Consider the following 14,995-nt stretch of genomic DNA (forward strand, 5'->3'; position numbering starts at 1 on the left):
TTTGGACCATGGAGAAACATCTGGAAACCCCCACTGCACTGGCTCTGTTGGAACCGGGTCTGTGTCAGGGACACCTGAGGGGGATGGCCTATTGGATTAGGCAGAAACTTGACTGTAGCTCAAGACGTGTATTTGGAGAAAGAAAGATCTGGACACTTAAGACAGGCCTGAACTGCTTTTTCCTTCAGTCAGATGTTATTGCAACTTTTTTCAAAATGAGAGGTGTTTTGCTCACTGTTTTAACGTTAGCAGTAGTCATGCCAATGCAGATGTGAGACACTTGGGTTCCATCCCAGGTTCAGGAAACCAGTCTGTGAAAGTCATTACCTGCCAAGGGACAGAGAGCAGCAGGGCCAATACACCGTGTGCCCAGGCACATACACACATGCACACACATAATCATTAGTGTGTTGGGAGCAGTTCACGGCAATGGAGGAAATGAAATCTACTCATTGGAGAGAGAACCCAGCCACTGCCCTACTGTTCCCATCTCAGAAGAGACGAAGCCTGTGGTGGGTGCCCTGTGGTCTGTATATGGGGCTTTCCAGGTGGTGCCAGTGGTAAAGAATACATCTGCCAATGCAGGAGACAAGAGACATGGGTTCAATCCCTAGGTCAGGAATATCTCCTGGAGTAGGAAATGGCAACCCACTGTAGTGTTTTTGCCTAGAGAATCCCATGGACAGAGGAGCCTGGTGGGCTACAGTCCATGGGGTCCCACAGAGTCAGACACGATTGAAGTGACTTAGTGCACACACATGAACAGAATTGAGAATTTTAAAATAGCTTTTTTTCCTTTCCCCTGTGCAAATTCTGCTTCTTGGCCATTGTTAAATTTTGGTTTTTACTTCTGAGTGAATGAATCATGAACCCTTGAGAATTTTTTTTTTATATGCTGTGAGCTGACCAAGGCCAGCAGTAGGTACATAATGGTTCCTGGGAGGACAGGTTGAAGCCCAGTTTGTAAGAGGCTAGGCCTTCGTGGTTTTAAGTATTTGCTTAGAGTGAGTTGGTATCCCCGGTGTCCTATGGTAACCCCACATTCATTTTGCATTTCCTCTGTTTGCAACCCTGGATCAGATCCTGGTGGTTCATGAGCGTTTAACCAGTGATGGAGCCGACCAGCTCTTGAGAGGGAGCTGCCTGGCCACGTGTGCCCACAGGCTGATGGGGGAGGGCTGCTTAACGCCCTGCCTTGTCCTGGAGCCAGAGCCTTGAACCTGGCTCTCTGCACAGGATGCGATGCTTCCTTTAGTTTGGGCTTTGCGGTCCCTCCTTAGGCATGAAAATGGTTTTGGAGCTAAAATTTCTTTAAAAAAAAAAAAAAAAGAAATCAACCATTTCAGTCCAAGAGGGTGTAATGGTAAAAATTAAAACTGTTTCAACACAACGCTGCTCAGCTGAGTTGCTCTGGAAACTTTTTTCCCCCCAAAATAAGTCACATTCCTAGACCAGAGCATGCGTCCTACTCCAGTTCCTAAAACATTTGATGTATGCGATTTATCAGTTTAGTGAGTGACTTGAGACTTCACAGAAACTTGCTTGCGTGGTCGGGACCTGTTTCTCTTCTGCAGATGTGTGTCTGGGGCAGTGGGCGGTGTATGGGACGAGCCGCACTCAACACGTTAGTTTAGGTGAGTTTTCTGTGGAGTAAACTGCTGGGGGAGAGACTCAAAGAAGGTTTCTTGTTTATTGTCTGGTTTTTCATCCCTTGAGAAATTTCTTAATGCAGGGCAGTCTAGAAGTCAATTCTGGCTCTATGCTATCTTGGTAAGTATTTGAATTTAGACCTCCAGGCGTGTGTAGTCACTCATTTGTGTCTGACTCTTTGTGACCCCGTGGACTGTAGCCCACCAAACTCCTCTGTCCATGGGATTCTCCAGGCAAAAATGCTAGAGTGGGTAGTCATGCCCTCCTCCAGGGGATTTTCCTGATCTAGGAATCGAACCTGCCGCTTCTGCATTGCAGGTGGATTCTTTACTGCTGAGCCACCAGGGAAGCCTACAGTGAGTATAAATTCTGCTCAACTGGTCAAAACAACTTACTAGCCTAAGGAAATGGGGTGGTATGTAGCACAAGCACACATGCTTGTCAGTTTAAAAAGAATACGTTGATATTTGAAGCGGTGGATGAGTGTCTGAGATTCCCTCTCCTCTCTTCTGTCATGTGGATTCTGTCACTGGAAGCCTTGGAAGCTTAGAACTGGGTTTCCTCTGTAAGGAAAGCCTGGCGTACACAACAGCCACGCTTCGTTTTCTCTCAGGTCCTTATTTCTAATAGTTTGGTAGGAAGGAAGTGTTGGAGTGGAATGTTTAATGGTGGCCCATTAAAACATTTGTCAAAACTTTCAAAATTTATGCAGTCTGGGCAACCATCCTTGTAGTTTCTGATTCAGTAAGTCCTCCTAGAAGCCCGTAATAGAGTAGTGCTTCCAGCAGGTGACCTAGGCCAGTATGGAGCCTGCCTCTGATGTCGTGCAGTGCCCGGGGCAGGTGTCTCCACGTGGCTGGGGACCAGTGTCCACCTGAAATGGGAGGGTGTTGCAGCCAGTCTGCAGTGGTCAGAGGAGCACTGTCGGGAGTTGGTTGGTGGAGGCACGCTACACTGAACGGGAGGGGCCCTGTTTAGTCGATGTTGCACACTGGGTTTCTAAACTCGTGCTCAGTCACTTCAGTCCTATCTGACTCTTTGCAGCCCCATGGACTGTAGCCCACCGGGCTTCTCTGTCAGATTCACCAGGCAAGAATACTGGAATGGGTTGCCGTCTCCTCCCCCGGGGGGTTTTCCCGACCCAGTGATCAAACCCGCATCTCTGTGTCTCCTACATTGGAAGGCAAGTTACTCGCCACTAGCACCACCACAGATGCCCAGGGGCAGCCAGACTACTGCACACAGGATCTGAGCCCACAAAGTGGTAGAGCTGGCCAGCAACCATGTCTCTGGAGGGCAGAGGGCGTCAGGAGGACAAGGAAAGACATGAGAACCTGAGCAGATAAAAGACCTTTGACAACACCAGGCAGGACATCGGTCATCCCAGAACCAGAATCCTGTACCTCTTACACTCATTTTTGCCCCAGGCAGTGATCAACTTCCATTATTGTCCTGCATGAGGACATGGCTCAGCCATTGACAGGACATTTTTGTGGTTTGCAGAGGAGGCCTTAGGATCACTGCCTACACCCCAGGAGTTGCCTTGTCATGTAGAGGTTAGGTGGTGCCTTCAGTGGGGTTGGTACAGGCTGGTCAGTGGATGAAGGAACTTGGGCTCCAGCCATCTTTCTGATGGACTACTCACCACACCAATCAAATTCTCTGCTCACTGGAGCCTTTTGGTTTTCTTATTTTTTACACAGAGTTCAATTCTTACAGTGTTTCTTTTTATCATGGGATTTTCTATAAAAAGGGCTTCCCTGGTGGCTCAGATGGTAAAGAATCTGCCTGCAGTTCAGGAGATCTGGGTTTGATCCCTGGGTTGGAAAGATCCCCTGGAGAAGGGAATGGCAACCCACTCTAGTATTTTTGCCTGGAGAATCCCATGGACAGAGGAGCCTGGCAGGCTACAGTCCATGAGGGTCACAAAGTTGGACATGACTGAGTCACTAACGCTTTTCTACAAAAGGCTTTGGGGCTGTGTTCGCCTGTGTCACTTGGAGGGATTCCTCCCCACCCCCACCCCCTGCTTTCAGCATCAATGTGCCTTCTAGACACAGGAGCTTTGTGAATTTGCTAGGGGAGAGGAATCAGACAGCCCAACTGCGACAGACATGTGTTTTGAGGCCAAATACTTAAACCATCAAATGTCCAAACACAGTGATTCCATCCTTGTGATTATGCAAAACAGTGTCTGGAATTGAGGTGTGATGTTTTCTTTCTTGATACGATGTGGGATAAGATGAGGCAGCTGGCTCTTGTGAATTTGTTTTAAGTGGGAAGCTTTCATTATACCTTATCCTTTGAGTGTGTTATCAGTCACCATATATCTGCATTAACAGCTAAGCACTTCACTTAGTGCATGGCCTTGATAAACTTTAACTGCATAAATAAAATTACAGGGTTTTACAGGTCTTAATTGGAAAGCTGTTTCGGATGCAGCTTTTCAGGATTCTGTTCTGGCCCCTTTGCCTGGGTCTCCACTGTTATTAAGACAGAACACCTTAAGATGCTTAAGACCTTCATGTGAACTAAGGAGAAGAGATTTTCGTCACCTGTTTCCTGCTGCCAGCATTAAATTTCATAGAGGAAGCCACATGTGCTCTCTAGTCAGAAATTTTTTATATTCGTAGTGTAAATTCTCGTTTCCTCCCCCAGATCTGATGATGGGCTAGGAACCCAGGTTACCGAAAGCTAGTAACCTCAAAATTTTTAACACTTTATTTCTAAGGAACGGTCTTAAGTAAATTAACATATAAGTTTTATGTTTACTTGTAAAGGGTCTTCAAAAAGCATTTCTCTTTTCGTAGTTTTGCTGGAGTAAGTGGTGAAATAAATTGTGTGGATAGGAAGTTGTCTCTACTGTCAGTGGAAGGAGCATAGCTTGGACTACACTTATTTTGGGGGTTATTTTTGTTTTTCAAAAGAAGACTGCACAGTGAAGTCCTCCATGATCTTCTGGAAGGAATCTTCTCATTGTTGTTCAGTTGCTAAGTCGTGTCTGACTCTGCCACCCCAAGGACTGCAACATGCCAGGCTTCCCTGTCCTTCACTATCTCCCGGAGTCTGCTCAAACTCATGTCCATTGAATCGATGATGCCATCCCAAGTATCTCATCCTCTGTCATCCCCTTCTCCTCCTTCCTTCAGTCTTTCCCAGCATCAAGGTCTTTTCCGATGAGTCAGCTCTCCACATCAAGTGGCCAAAGTATTGGAGCTTCAGCATCAGTCCTTCCATTGAGTATCCAGGGTTGATTTCCTTTAGGTTACTGACTGGAAAGAATTGTAAGACTGTAGAGATAAGAGACACAGCTGTCCTGGGGACAGTGGGGCTAGGCATGTACAGGGAAAGCGAGGAACAGTCCTATCGTGTGTCTTCCTGCGCCCATCCAGGCCTGGTGAGACCAGGGCCGCACACCGCTCAGAGCAGCATGTGTGGGGACATGTCGAGCAGGACCAGACTGGTTATAGAGCACCTTGCCACGAAAGGAGTATGGAAGGAACTGACTCAGGACCACATGTGGCCACTCTGTAGCAGCTTCATGATTAAAAGGAGGGGTGATGACTGAGAGGGATTATCTTTGTAGCCCCAGGGGACAGAGTCTAGATTTGGGTTGGGGTTAGGAGGGAACATTCCGGTTCCCAGAAGGGAGAACTCTAGCACCCAGTGCTCGTCAGCAGGACTGTAGTGCTTAGGAAAAGCTGTGCACCCGTCCCAGGCCAAGCTACCAGGCATTGCGGTGCAGGAAGCTTCTGCCATGTCCCCACCTGCTGGCTTCTCCTGTGACTCAGAGTTAGCTGGGTATGTCCTTGGACATAGACATAAAAACGCAAAATCTGGGTTTGCTCCTGTCATGTCACTGGCTTCTGGAAAAATGTGGATTGTAGGGGACAGCTCCGGTGATATGGGGAGCCTAGGTCGTTAGAGGTTGAACAGTTAATACGAAGGCGTAGCATTCATCCTCATGCTTTTAAATTCATAGTTGATTGTAAGAAACAGGTAACTGTCACAGGGAAAAGATAGAAACACTGGTTTCCAGCCTCATAGCCTTGGCTTTCTGGCAGTTTCCACATGGTCAGACTGGAAATTGATCAAAGCAGCTTATTTTGATTTTCTTACTCACGGTCACGTAAAAGCAGTGGGCAAACACATATGGAAGGAGTAAGTATGAAAACACTGGCTGCAGCTCATAAGTTTTCTTTTTGTTTTTTGATCCCAGCAGCTGTTTATAAAGCACCATCCTGAATTCATGCAACTGCTTAGAGATTCACCTACATGTGTGCCAGGGAAAAACAGGTGTAAAAACTTCACGAGTAATGATGCTGTGTACCATCGCTTTATTTCAGTTCCCTTTCATTTTCATCCAGTGGCTCAGTGGAATTGATAGAGGATTATCAAAAAATAGAATGATGCAGTTGGGAAATAATAGATCCAGAGAGAGGTGTGTGTGTGTGTAGATAATTGGGCTCTGACTCGTTTGCTTTGTGAGACCATCAGAGTGGAAGGTGACTTCTGACAGCATTACTGCAGTTGAGCTGTCATGGCACCAGCCCTTCTACCTTGTGGCTGGGAATTCAGAAGCATCTGAGACAGCTCAGTCACTCAGATGGGTTTCCAGTGGAAATGGTGGCCAGATGGCTGATGACTTCCTCACCCTTGCCATCAACTGTTGATAAATCTTCATTAATAAAGATATTTCCAAAGATAGCCCCTTAAGTCAGGAGACTGTTGGGTTGAATAAACATCCCAGAATTTTTACTTCTCCAAATGAATAGTCTTCAGTGGCCGCATGCAGAATCAGTGCTTGCTCTCAGCATTTTTTGAGTGTCTGTTTCAGAATTGGTTTAGCCCTGGTTTCAGAGCCTACACAGTGGTTCTTTATGGCTTTTGGTTCAGCCCCTAAATGCCAGGAGGAGGGACTTTCTTTCCATTCTTTCTTACTGTTCCACAGTCCCTGGTAAATCGGAGGCAAAATGAGCTCTTATTTGCCTAACTACATGCTGTGGTGTGTTTAAAATAAAAACAATCATTTCTTCAAAGTCATACATTCAGCGTCTCTTCAAGGACCAAAGAAATCCTTTCTCAGCTCTGAGCTGGAAATTGATTCAGAGCTCGGTTCACATTGATTAGTTGAAAATCTGATCTCGATTTTACCCCAGTGCTTACAGTTCACTGAACATCTGAGAACGGTGTAGAGCGCGTGTTCCTGTGGATTTTTGTTTGGTTTCCAGTTCTGCACTTGAAGCTCCAATAGTGATATGCTGGGAACTCAGTCGCTGGCCCAGGGATGTGAGAGCATCCTGTCCCCAAGGATGCACAAAGCGGGGTGCGCACACGTATACCACATACCACGTGCTCCCCTAGCCCCGCCCCGAATGCTCACAGTCCCCTGGTTGGGTGTGGAAGGACGGCAGCTAGCGTCAGACTGGGGCCTCAGTGCTTTCGAGCACCTGCCGTTCGGAACAGTGGGGTAGAAGCGGTTGGGCATTCAGGAAAAATCAGGTTTGGCTTGACTGATGTCATGCTCATTACGCAGTGGCAATCTCGTTTTTTTTGTTTTTTTTAATGTTCCCACTCTTGCTGGCAGTGCTACAGAAAGCCCTTTCCGAAAGCCTCAGCCTGATTTCACTATCAGCCACTTAACCACGATATTAATTTTTTTTTCAATTGCTGAACTTTTAAGATTTGGAATTACCCTCGGGGCTGGAAACTAGTTCTGTAGCTGAACCACAACAGTCTGTTAATCAGACATTGCACATCTTTCAGTAACTCGAGAGTTCTTTGGTGTTGAAAAAGGTCCTCCTTTCTACCTACCTCTACACTGGTAGAGAAAAATAGATTAATCATACACCTTGTGGGTTTTGTTTTTTTTTTTATAGGCAATCAGGTTACCGGTAAGTGCTAGATTTCATAAAATTGTTTGCAAGAGGTTTGATGAGAATTTAATAAGCATGTCTCACTTTTGACGGAATTGCCTGTATCGGACGTAGTTGCATTCTAAGTTTTTTGTTGGGGGGGGTGCTGCCCTGGGTCTTCATCGCTGTGTGCGGGCTTTCTCTAGCTGTGGTGCTGGGGAGGGTACACTGGGTCTTCATTGCTGTGTGCGGGCTTTCTCTAGTTGTGCTGGGGGGCGTGCCCTGGGTCTTCATCGCTGTGTGTGGACTTTCTCTAGCTGTGGTGCTGGGGAGGGTACACTGGGTCTTCATTGCTGTGTGCGGGCTTTCTCTAGTTGTGCTGGGGGACGTGCGCTGGGTCTTCATCGCTGTGTGCGGGCTTTCTCTGCTTGTGGTGCTCACAGGCTGACTGCACTGGCTTCTTTTGTGGAGCGTGGGCTCTAGGGTGTGCAGGCTCAGTAGTTGTGATGCATGGGCATCGGTAGTTGCCCTGTAGCATGTGAGATCCTTGTTCCTGGACCAGGGGTTGAACCCATGTGTCCTGCACCGGCCAGCGGGTTCTTAACCAGTGGACCACCAGCAAAGTCCTGCGTTACAAGTTTTGATTAGTGGTTTTGGTTAGAAGTCTGGGCTCTCAGCATGTTCCCAAGCTCAGGAAGATGCTGTAGGATCAGAGCTGGCCTTACGTGGACTTCTGGCTACATGTTTTGAACTTTACATGTTTGTAGCTTTACATTGGGCTTCCCGGGTGCCTCCGTGGGTAAAGAGTCCACCTGCCTATGAAGGTACTGTCCCTGGGTTGGGAAAATCCTCTGGAGAAGGAAATGGCAACCTGCTCCAGTGTTCTTGCCTGGAGAATCCTATGGACAGAGGAGCCTGGCGGGCTACAATCCATGGGGTGGCAAAGAGTCGGACATGAATGAGCGACAGAATAACAGTTTTACATTAAGAGCAGTTCCTGTTTCATTGTGCCTTTTTGTCTTCCCTCCCCCTCCTGTTTTAGTTCCCACCTTTATGTATGAAACGCTTTCTTAAATGCTGAAACTACATTTTATGTGGGTGAAGATACACCTCATCACTGTTATTTCCCCTTTGAAGAAGTTCTTATGTGTATGTAAAATTGCCTTACTTAAAAATGTGATCTTTTTACGTAGTAATAAGAGCTTTTGTTTCCAGTAAAGACCCATTTCATTGCTAGTGAAAATGAACATGGCTCAGTCTTGTCCGACTCTTTGCAACCCCATGGACTTATAACTATATAGTCCATGGAATTCTCCAGGCCAGAATACCGGAGTGGGTAGCCTTTCCCTTCTCCAGAGGATCTTCCCAACCCAGGGATCGAACCCAGGTCTCCTGCATTGTAGGCAGATTCTTTACCAGCTAAGTCACAAGGGAAGCCCAGGTATCAACATTTATGGCTATTAAGCACATTGTAGACAGCATTATGATGTTTCTCTTTCTTACAGAGATATTAATAGAAGTTATCTTTTTGATAAGTGGAGTATATGTGGATAGGAGCAGGCAGATAAAGTATCTAGAAAGGATTGTAGGAGTGAGGGGGTGTTTTGTTTTGGTTTTTTTGAGTATCCCCTTCCCTTAATGCCACCAGCTCCGGGTCCACCTTCAGAAGATGGAGCCGTGGATCCCTTCCTCATTGCAGTGGTCAATGCTCTGGTCACTGTGGAGAAGACTTCCACAAACTGATGATAAAGGAAATAAAAAACCTTCTTTCTGGCTCCAACCAGTGCTGCCCTGGGACTGATAAGCTAATTCTCAGGTCAGGCAGACCCCACTCTTTGTCTTGCTAGATTCTCATGTGACATGAAACCACATATGACAGACACATGGACATTAAACTAGTGATGAAGTTAAGGAAAAGATCCCCCCATCCTCCCCCAAAAAGGAGATGTTTTGTCACTTAAATAATCTTTGAAACTTAGGTGGAAAAAGTCCATCATATTACGGATTAAAATACAGGAATAGGATGCTTCTGAAAATAATTAAAATAGAAGTTTTACCTTATAGTCTTACTTGAAAACCAGTACTCTGTATACACATTGCCTAGTCTTTACTGCAGGATGCATGTTGGTCATTAAACATTTTAGGTTTGTAAATTCAAGCAATGAGAACAGTATTTACTTCTCAAAAAAACTGCCCCAGATGGTGATAGAGTAGCCCAGACAGATCAGTCTCCTTTGTAAAAGTTAATTTATATTGTATGTCACTATTCTGTAGAAACTTTAAAAAAAAAATACACTGAAGAACAGTGGCTGGACTTCTCTGCCGTCTCAGTGGTAAAGAATCTACCCATCAATGCAGGAGACGTAGGTTTGATCCCTGGGTTGGGAAGGTCCCGTAAGAGAAGGAAATGGCCACCCACTCCAGTATTCTTGCTCCTCCCATGGACAGAGGAGCTGGTGGGCTACAGTCCATGGGGTCACAAAGAGTTGGACACAGCTGAGCAGCTAAATAACAACAAGAACAGTGGCTAGCTCCCTTACTGACCTGTTATTATCAGTTAGTGGGTGCTGAGCCTGGTCTACCCTGGCCATTGTCTAAGGTTAATAAGAACTTCTAACCCCTGAGTGTTCTCTGCAGACACAGGTCGGGGCCCCAGCACTGATCCCTGCCTTTTTCCCCCTCTGCTCAGCGTTTCTCAAGGTCTGGTCTGTGGACAGTCTGTTCAGGAGCTCATGTAACAATGTGGCCTCAGGGGCCACCCACAGACACAGCCCACCTCAATCTCCTGGCCAAACCTGGTGGATATGCTTCTGTGTGTTTGTTGATGCTAACAGTTCATTACAGAACTCTTCTTTCCATAGAAGAAACATCTGCTTATCTCCTTACCCCATAAATAGCAAGACGTTTATCTCTTAAGATGAGTAAGTCTCATCTGGTCCCCAAAGTTCCAGGTGCCGGGTTGGTGCAGTCCCTGGGTGCTCGTTTTGATACTGGATAGGCTCCGTGGTACTTCCAGCCTCCAGACCTCACACGAGTCAGATAGAGCCTTCTTAACCACACACGTCAGTGGGGGTTCTAAATATTGGTAGAACTCAGATTTCATCTACTGCGTGGGGGAAGTTTACCAAGAGACCTTCCTCTGTTGTTTAGTCGCTCAGTCGTTTCTGACTTTGTGACCCCACGCCAGGCTTCCCTGTCCTTCATATTGTCCAGAAGAAGTTTAGTGTTTAGTTGAAATTTAGCCTATAATCCACAGGAATGTAAGCTCATGGGAGCAGGGCTGGGTCCTCTCTGGTTGCTGTACCCAGACCATCTCCTGAGTGGTGTCTAGCTCATGGGCATTCATATTTGTTGGGTAAGTTAGTGAGTGTCTTAATTTGCTAAACTTCAGGTAACTTGGCAGCAGTTTTTTTTACCAGTCTCTCATCTTTGGGAAACACATAGTCTGGACGTGTTTCACAGTGTCTTTGAATAGTTGGCACTGTCTTCATTTCTGACTCAGGATTGGAGGCAGATTTACTCTCTCAGAGAGAGGCAAGGATAGTGAGACATGAGTGGGGCTCCAGAATCCAGGAGAGGTGAGTGATGGTCGGCTCCGAGCAGCCGTGTGGAATCCTGGGTGCTGGCTTGCTCAGGTGTATCGGCGCCTCGCTGTGATCATTCCACAGGTGCAGGTTCGCGGTGGACATTCAAAGAAAAGAGACTTTCCTTTCCCTCCAGGGTCAGTTAACTTCGTAACAGCAGCTCCTAAATTCAGGGGAAAAGCTCATAATCTCTGATAGTATAAAAAGACAGTACTGATTTGGTCCCTCTGATAGACAAAATCCTTGAAGAGCTGCAAACCCAGGAGATGGGAGTGAACTGTGACCTGCCATCTGGCATCACGTCTAAACTGAAACAGTTTTCTGCCAGTTTAGCCATTTAAAATTTAATTTTAATAGGCTTATACAGAGTAACGATAGAACCGTCTGTGTGATAAAGGTATAGCCAAGGCAGTTTTCTGTGTGGTGGGAGAGGTACTCAGGGGACGTGCCTGACTTATCCCAAAAGCTTCCCTGACATCAGTGTTTGTATTCTTTATGAGGGGTCCTTGGGGAATCTCCCCTCTGGCTCATTCCCAGCACTGATATTCTGGAGAGGATCCGCAAGTGTTCTTTTGCATGAACATACACAGGGCGCCCTGCTTCTTCAGCCTTTTTGGGGTCATCCATTTCCCTCAGGTGAGGCTGGGGGACAGAGAAGTTGGGGAAGAGATTAGGACGACACGGTAAAAACTCAAGAGTTTAGGTTTAAGTGATCTTACAGAGCTAAGAACCCACACCACTTTTATTTGTAACGATAAATAGAACTCCAAATACGGCATACAAGAAAAAAAATTTTTTTTAACGAAAACACAAAACAGGAAGCTGTGTTCATGTTATAGCAGAATCTGATTATCATAGGTGTTTAAATATTTCCCTGTGGTTAAAGTGGAGCATGTGTGTTTTAATTGCCAGTGCAGCATGCTCTTTTTAACAGGAAGTTAGCATAAGCTGCATGCGAAGAGCAGTTGAAATCCAAGAATCTCCTCTTTTTTCTTGTTACCTGTGTCACCCAGCTGTACTCCTCTGAGTGTGGTGAATGCTTTTCCTCATGATCCTTGGAGGATGATACCATCTCCCTGATGCTTGTGGGGATCTCTGGACAAATCACTTTTTTTGTACTTCATATTTTGGCTTTGCAGTAGGCTCATTTAATGGGCAGCTGAACAGACTGGGTTTGTTTGGGAATGACAGCTTAATGAAAGGGCGGACCTCCCTCCTCTTTCTCCTTTCAGAAGAGCCTTTGCTCTTACCCCCAGAACATTTCTTCTCTCCGTGTGGTTGTTTGCACACTTGAGGCCATCTTTATTACCTGCATTAATATCAAGACAAAACATGCAATTATGCTTTCATTTGGCCCCACAGTGGTACTTGTGTGGACTGGCTGTGTTTCGCCTCCTCCCATGGAAACCAACTCATTCATTTCTCAGGTTGTTTCCGACTTCACTTTGAGTAGGACAGCCATTTCATCTCATATTCCTCTCTGTCGTTTTGACATTTTCCTAGGAATTTCACCTTACCTTATGATCAAAATATAGTTATTGTCTGGACAGCCTGACTTATGTTCTTGTATGTTTCAAGGGTAAGTGGCTTCTCGGGCGGCATAGTGGTAAAGAGTCCATCTGCCAATGCAGTAGACACAGGTTCAGTCTCTGGGTCAGGAAGATTCTCCTGGGGAAGGACACAGCAGCCCACTCCAGTGTTCTTGCCTGAGAAATCCCATAGACAGAGGAGCCTGATGGGCTGCAGTCCATGTGTCTCAGAGAGTCAGACATGGCTTAGTGACTCAACAGCAGCTGCAGCGTGTGTCAAGGGTGTTTCCTGGGCAGTATTGATTGTACCATTTCTGCCTGTCTTTGCCGTCACGAAATAGGAATTTCATGTAATTCATCGGCTGCGGTAAATTTAAATTTGGCACTTCTGAATCTCCAGTGTCCCATATTCATGAACCAGAGTTTACATAGCAGAGCCTGCCACTATAATCTTGAATGTGTGATTGTAGCTCTTGACATCTGAAAACATCCCATGTGTAAGATGGGCTGACCTCTGGAAACTGACCTTCGGGACTTACTGAAGGATCCGTGGAAAACAATGTGATTTTTGTTCTGTCTGTTTTCATGCAGCTTCCCTGAGGCAGTCTCAGGCTGTGCCTGCAGATACGCGCCCAGAGCTATGGATTGCCCAGGAGCTACGGCGTATTGGAGACGAGTTCAATGCATCTTACCCAAGAAGGGTAAGTGATGTTTTCTTTACCTCCTTTTCTGATTCTGTGCTTATTCTGGAAATGAGCAGTATTACCTAGGTGTGACCTACTCTTCTTTCTCCTTTCCCATTTTCCATTTCTGTTATGGCCGAACTTAAGTGGTAGCGATTAGACAAAATACAGTATGAGCCCAGAGGGATTGTAAACCCTCCATGCTTGAAGAAAAGGGAGTATTTATATATTTGAAATACTTCCACAAAAATATTAATGTAGTCTTCAAGCCAGAGGGGTGTTTCTGTCCTCCCTTGAAGCAGTTTGAGTCAGAGGTAAAGAAATTTTAAAATTTCCATCTTTACGCAGCCAAAGGGAATGATACCAGCTGTAAAGTAAGAGTCTTGGGCTTTCCTGATGGTTCCATGGTTGAGTCTCTGTGCTCCCAATGCAGGGGGTGCAGGTTCGATCCCTGGTCTAGAAACTGAGATCCCACATGCTGTGGGGGGTGCAGTCAAGAAGATTAGGGGGAAAAAAAGTAAAAGTCTCCCCTGCGATTTGCCAGGCAGTGAGTCAGAGCAGGCGCGCCTTTCTGTCCTTCCAGTCCCTACTGCTCTTCTCAGTGTTCATTTATTGAAATGTATTAAGAGGCCGATACTTTAGCCTATAATTCGGGGTTTAAATTTTTTATGCCTCAAATTGATAGCATTGGAATTTTTTGAGGTGTTCTGTTGGTTTAAAAGAAAAAAAATCAGCCTTAGATCTTGGGCTGCAGACACTGTATTTTATTTGTTTTGCTCAGTGGCAATGTATGTTACCATTTTGGACACCTTATTCCCATGGAAGACATGTTAAACTGGGTAGGCTTTAACTCAGGCAGTTAGGGGTACACCACCACAAGCATGAGCGAATGTAATTCTGGCTTGCTTACCTTTTTTCTGGGTTAGCTGGTGGCTCAGTGGTCATAAACCCACCTGCCCATGCAGGAGACCTGGGTTTGATTCCTGGTTCCAGAAGATCCCCTGGAGTAGGAAATGGCAACCCACTCTAATATTCTTGCCTGAAGATTCCGATGGGCAGAGGAGCCTGGTAGGCCACAGTCCATGGGGTCACAAAGAGTAGGACACGATTTAGTGACTAAACAGAGACGGCACAACGTTTTTCCTGTTTCCCGTGTATGAAGATATTTGTGTTGATTTATCCAAAAGGAAGCACTTAATTATTTTCTACAAAATAAAATTTAATATCATTCTTTCTCTGTTACTTCTCATCTGACTCCTTTTTTTCCAGACATTATGGTTTTATGTAAACCCCTTTTAAAGATTATTTTTTTTGTTTCTTCTGGAGGGAGTTTATGCTTTGGACACCCCAATGTTTTGTCCTGTTTTAAATGTTAGTCTTTTTTGTAGCTAGCTGTTGCTAAGTAAATGGATGGTCCCTGTAAACTTGCTTTCAATTTTTCTTATTTTCCTATTATATATGATGCTTTCTTAGCTTTTGTAAACATACATGGAGATGTTTTCCAGTTACAAGTCTTTTATTTCTTCAGTGTAGAACCTCCATCGAGGAGTTAAGGACTTTCAGAATACTCTTACTGGCCCCTCTTCATACCTTCTGTTGGGTGTGTGTGTGTGTGTGTTTGATGGGAAATGTGCTACTGTGTGAGCCTGTCATTAGATGGAAGATGTCACATTGATGAATGGGCTTCAGAATCT

General features: G+C 45.6%; 1 protein-coding gene across 29 annotated transcripts in view; it reads left to right on the plus strand.

The window, feature by feature from the left end:
* BCL2L11 (BCL2 like 11) overlaps positions 1-14,995 on the plus strand; it is a 52,525-nt gene that overhangs the window by 19,616 nt on the left and 17,914 nt on the right. For all 29 annotated transcript variants that reach the window (XM_081484860.1, XM_081484849.1, XM_081484839.1 and 26 more), the window contains one exon: positions 13,210-13,319. In XM_081484860.1, the coding sequence (XP_081340986.1) occupies positions 13,210-13,319 (110 nt within the window). The remainder of the gene's footprint in view (positions 1-13,209; positions 13,320-14,995) is intronic.

This window comes from Giraffa tippelskirchi, chromosome 4 (assembly GCF_054371585.1).
Source record: "Giraffa tippelskirchi isolate mGirTip1 chromosome 4, T2T-mGirTip1v1.2.pri, whole genome shotgun sequence".
NCBI lineage: Eukaryota > Metazoa > Chordata > Mammalia > Artiodactyla > Giraffidae > Giraffa > Giraffa tippelskirchi.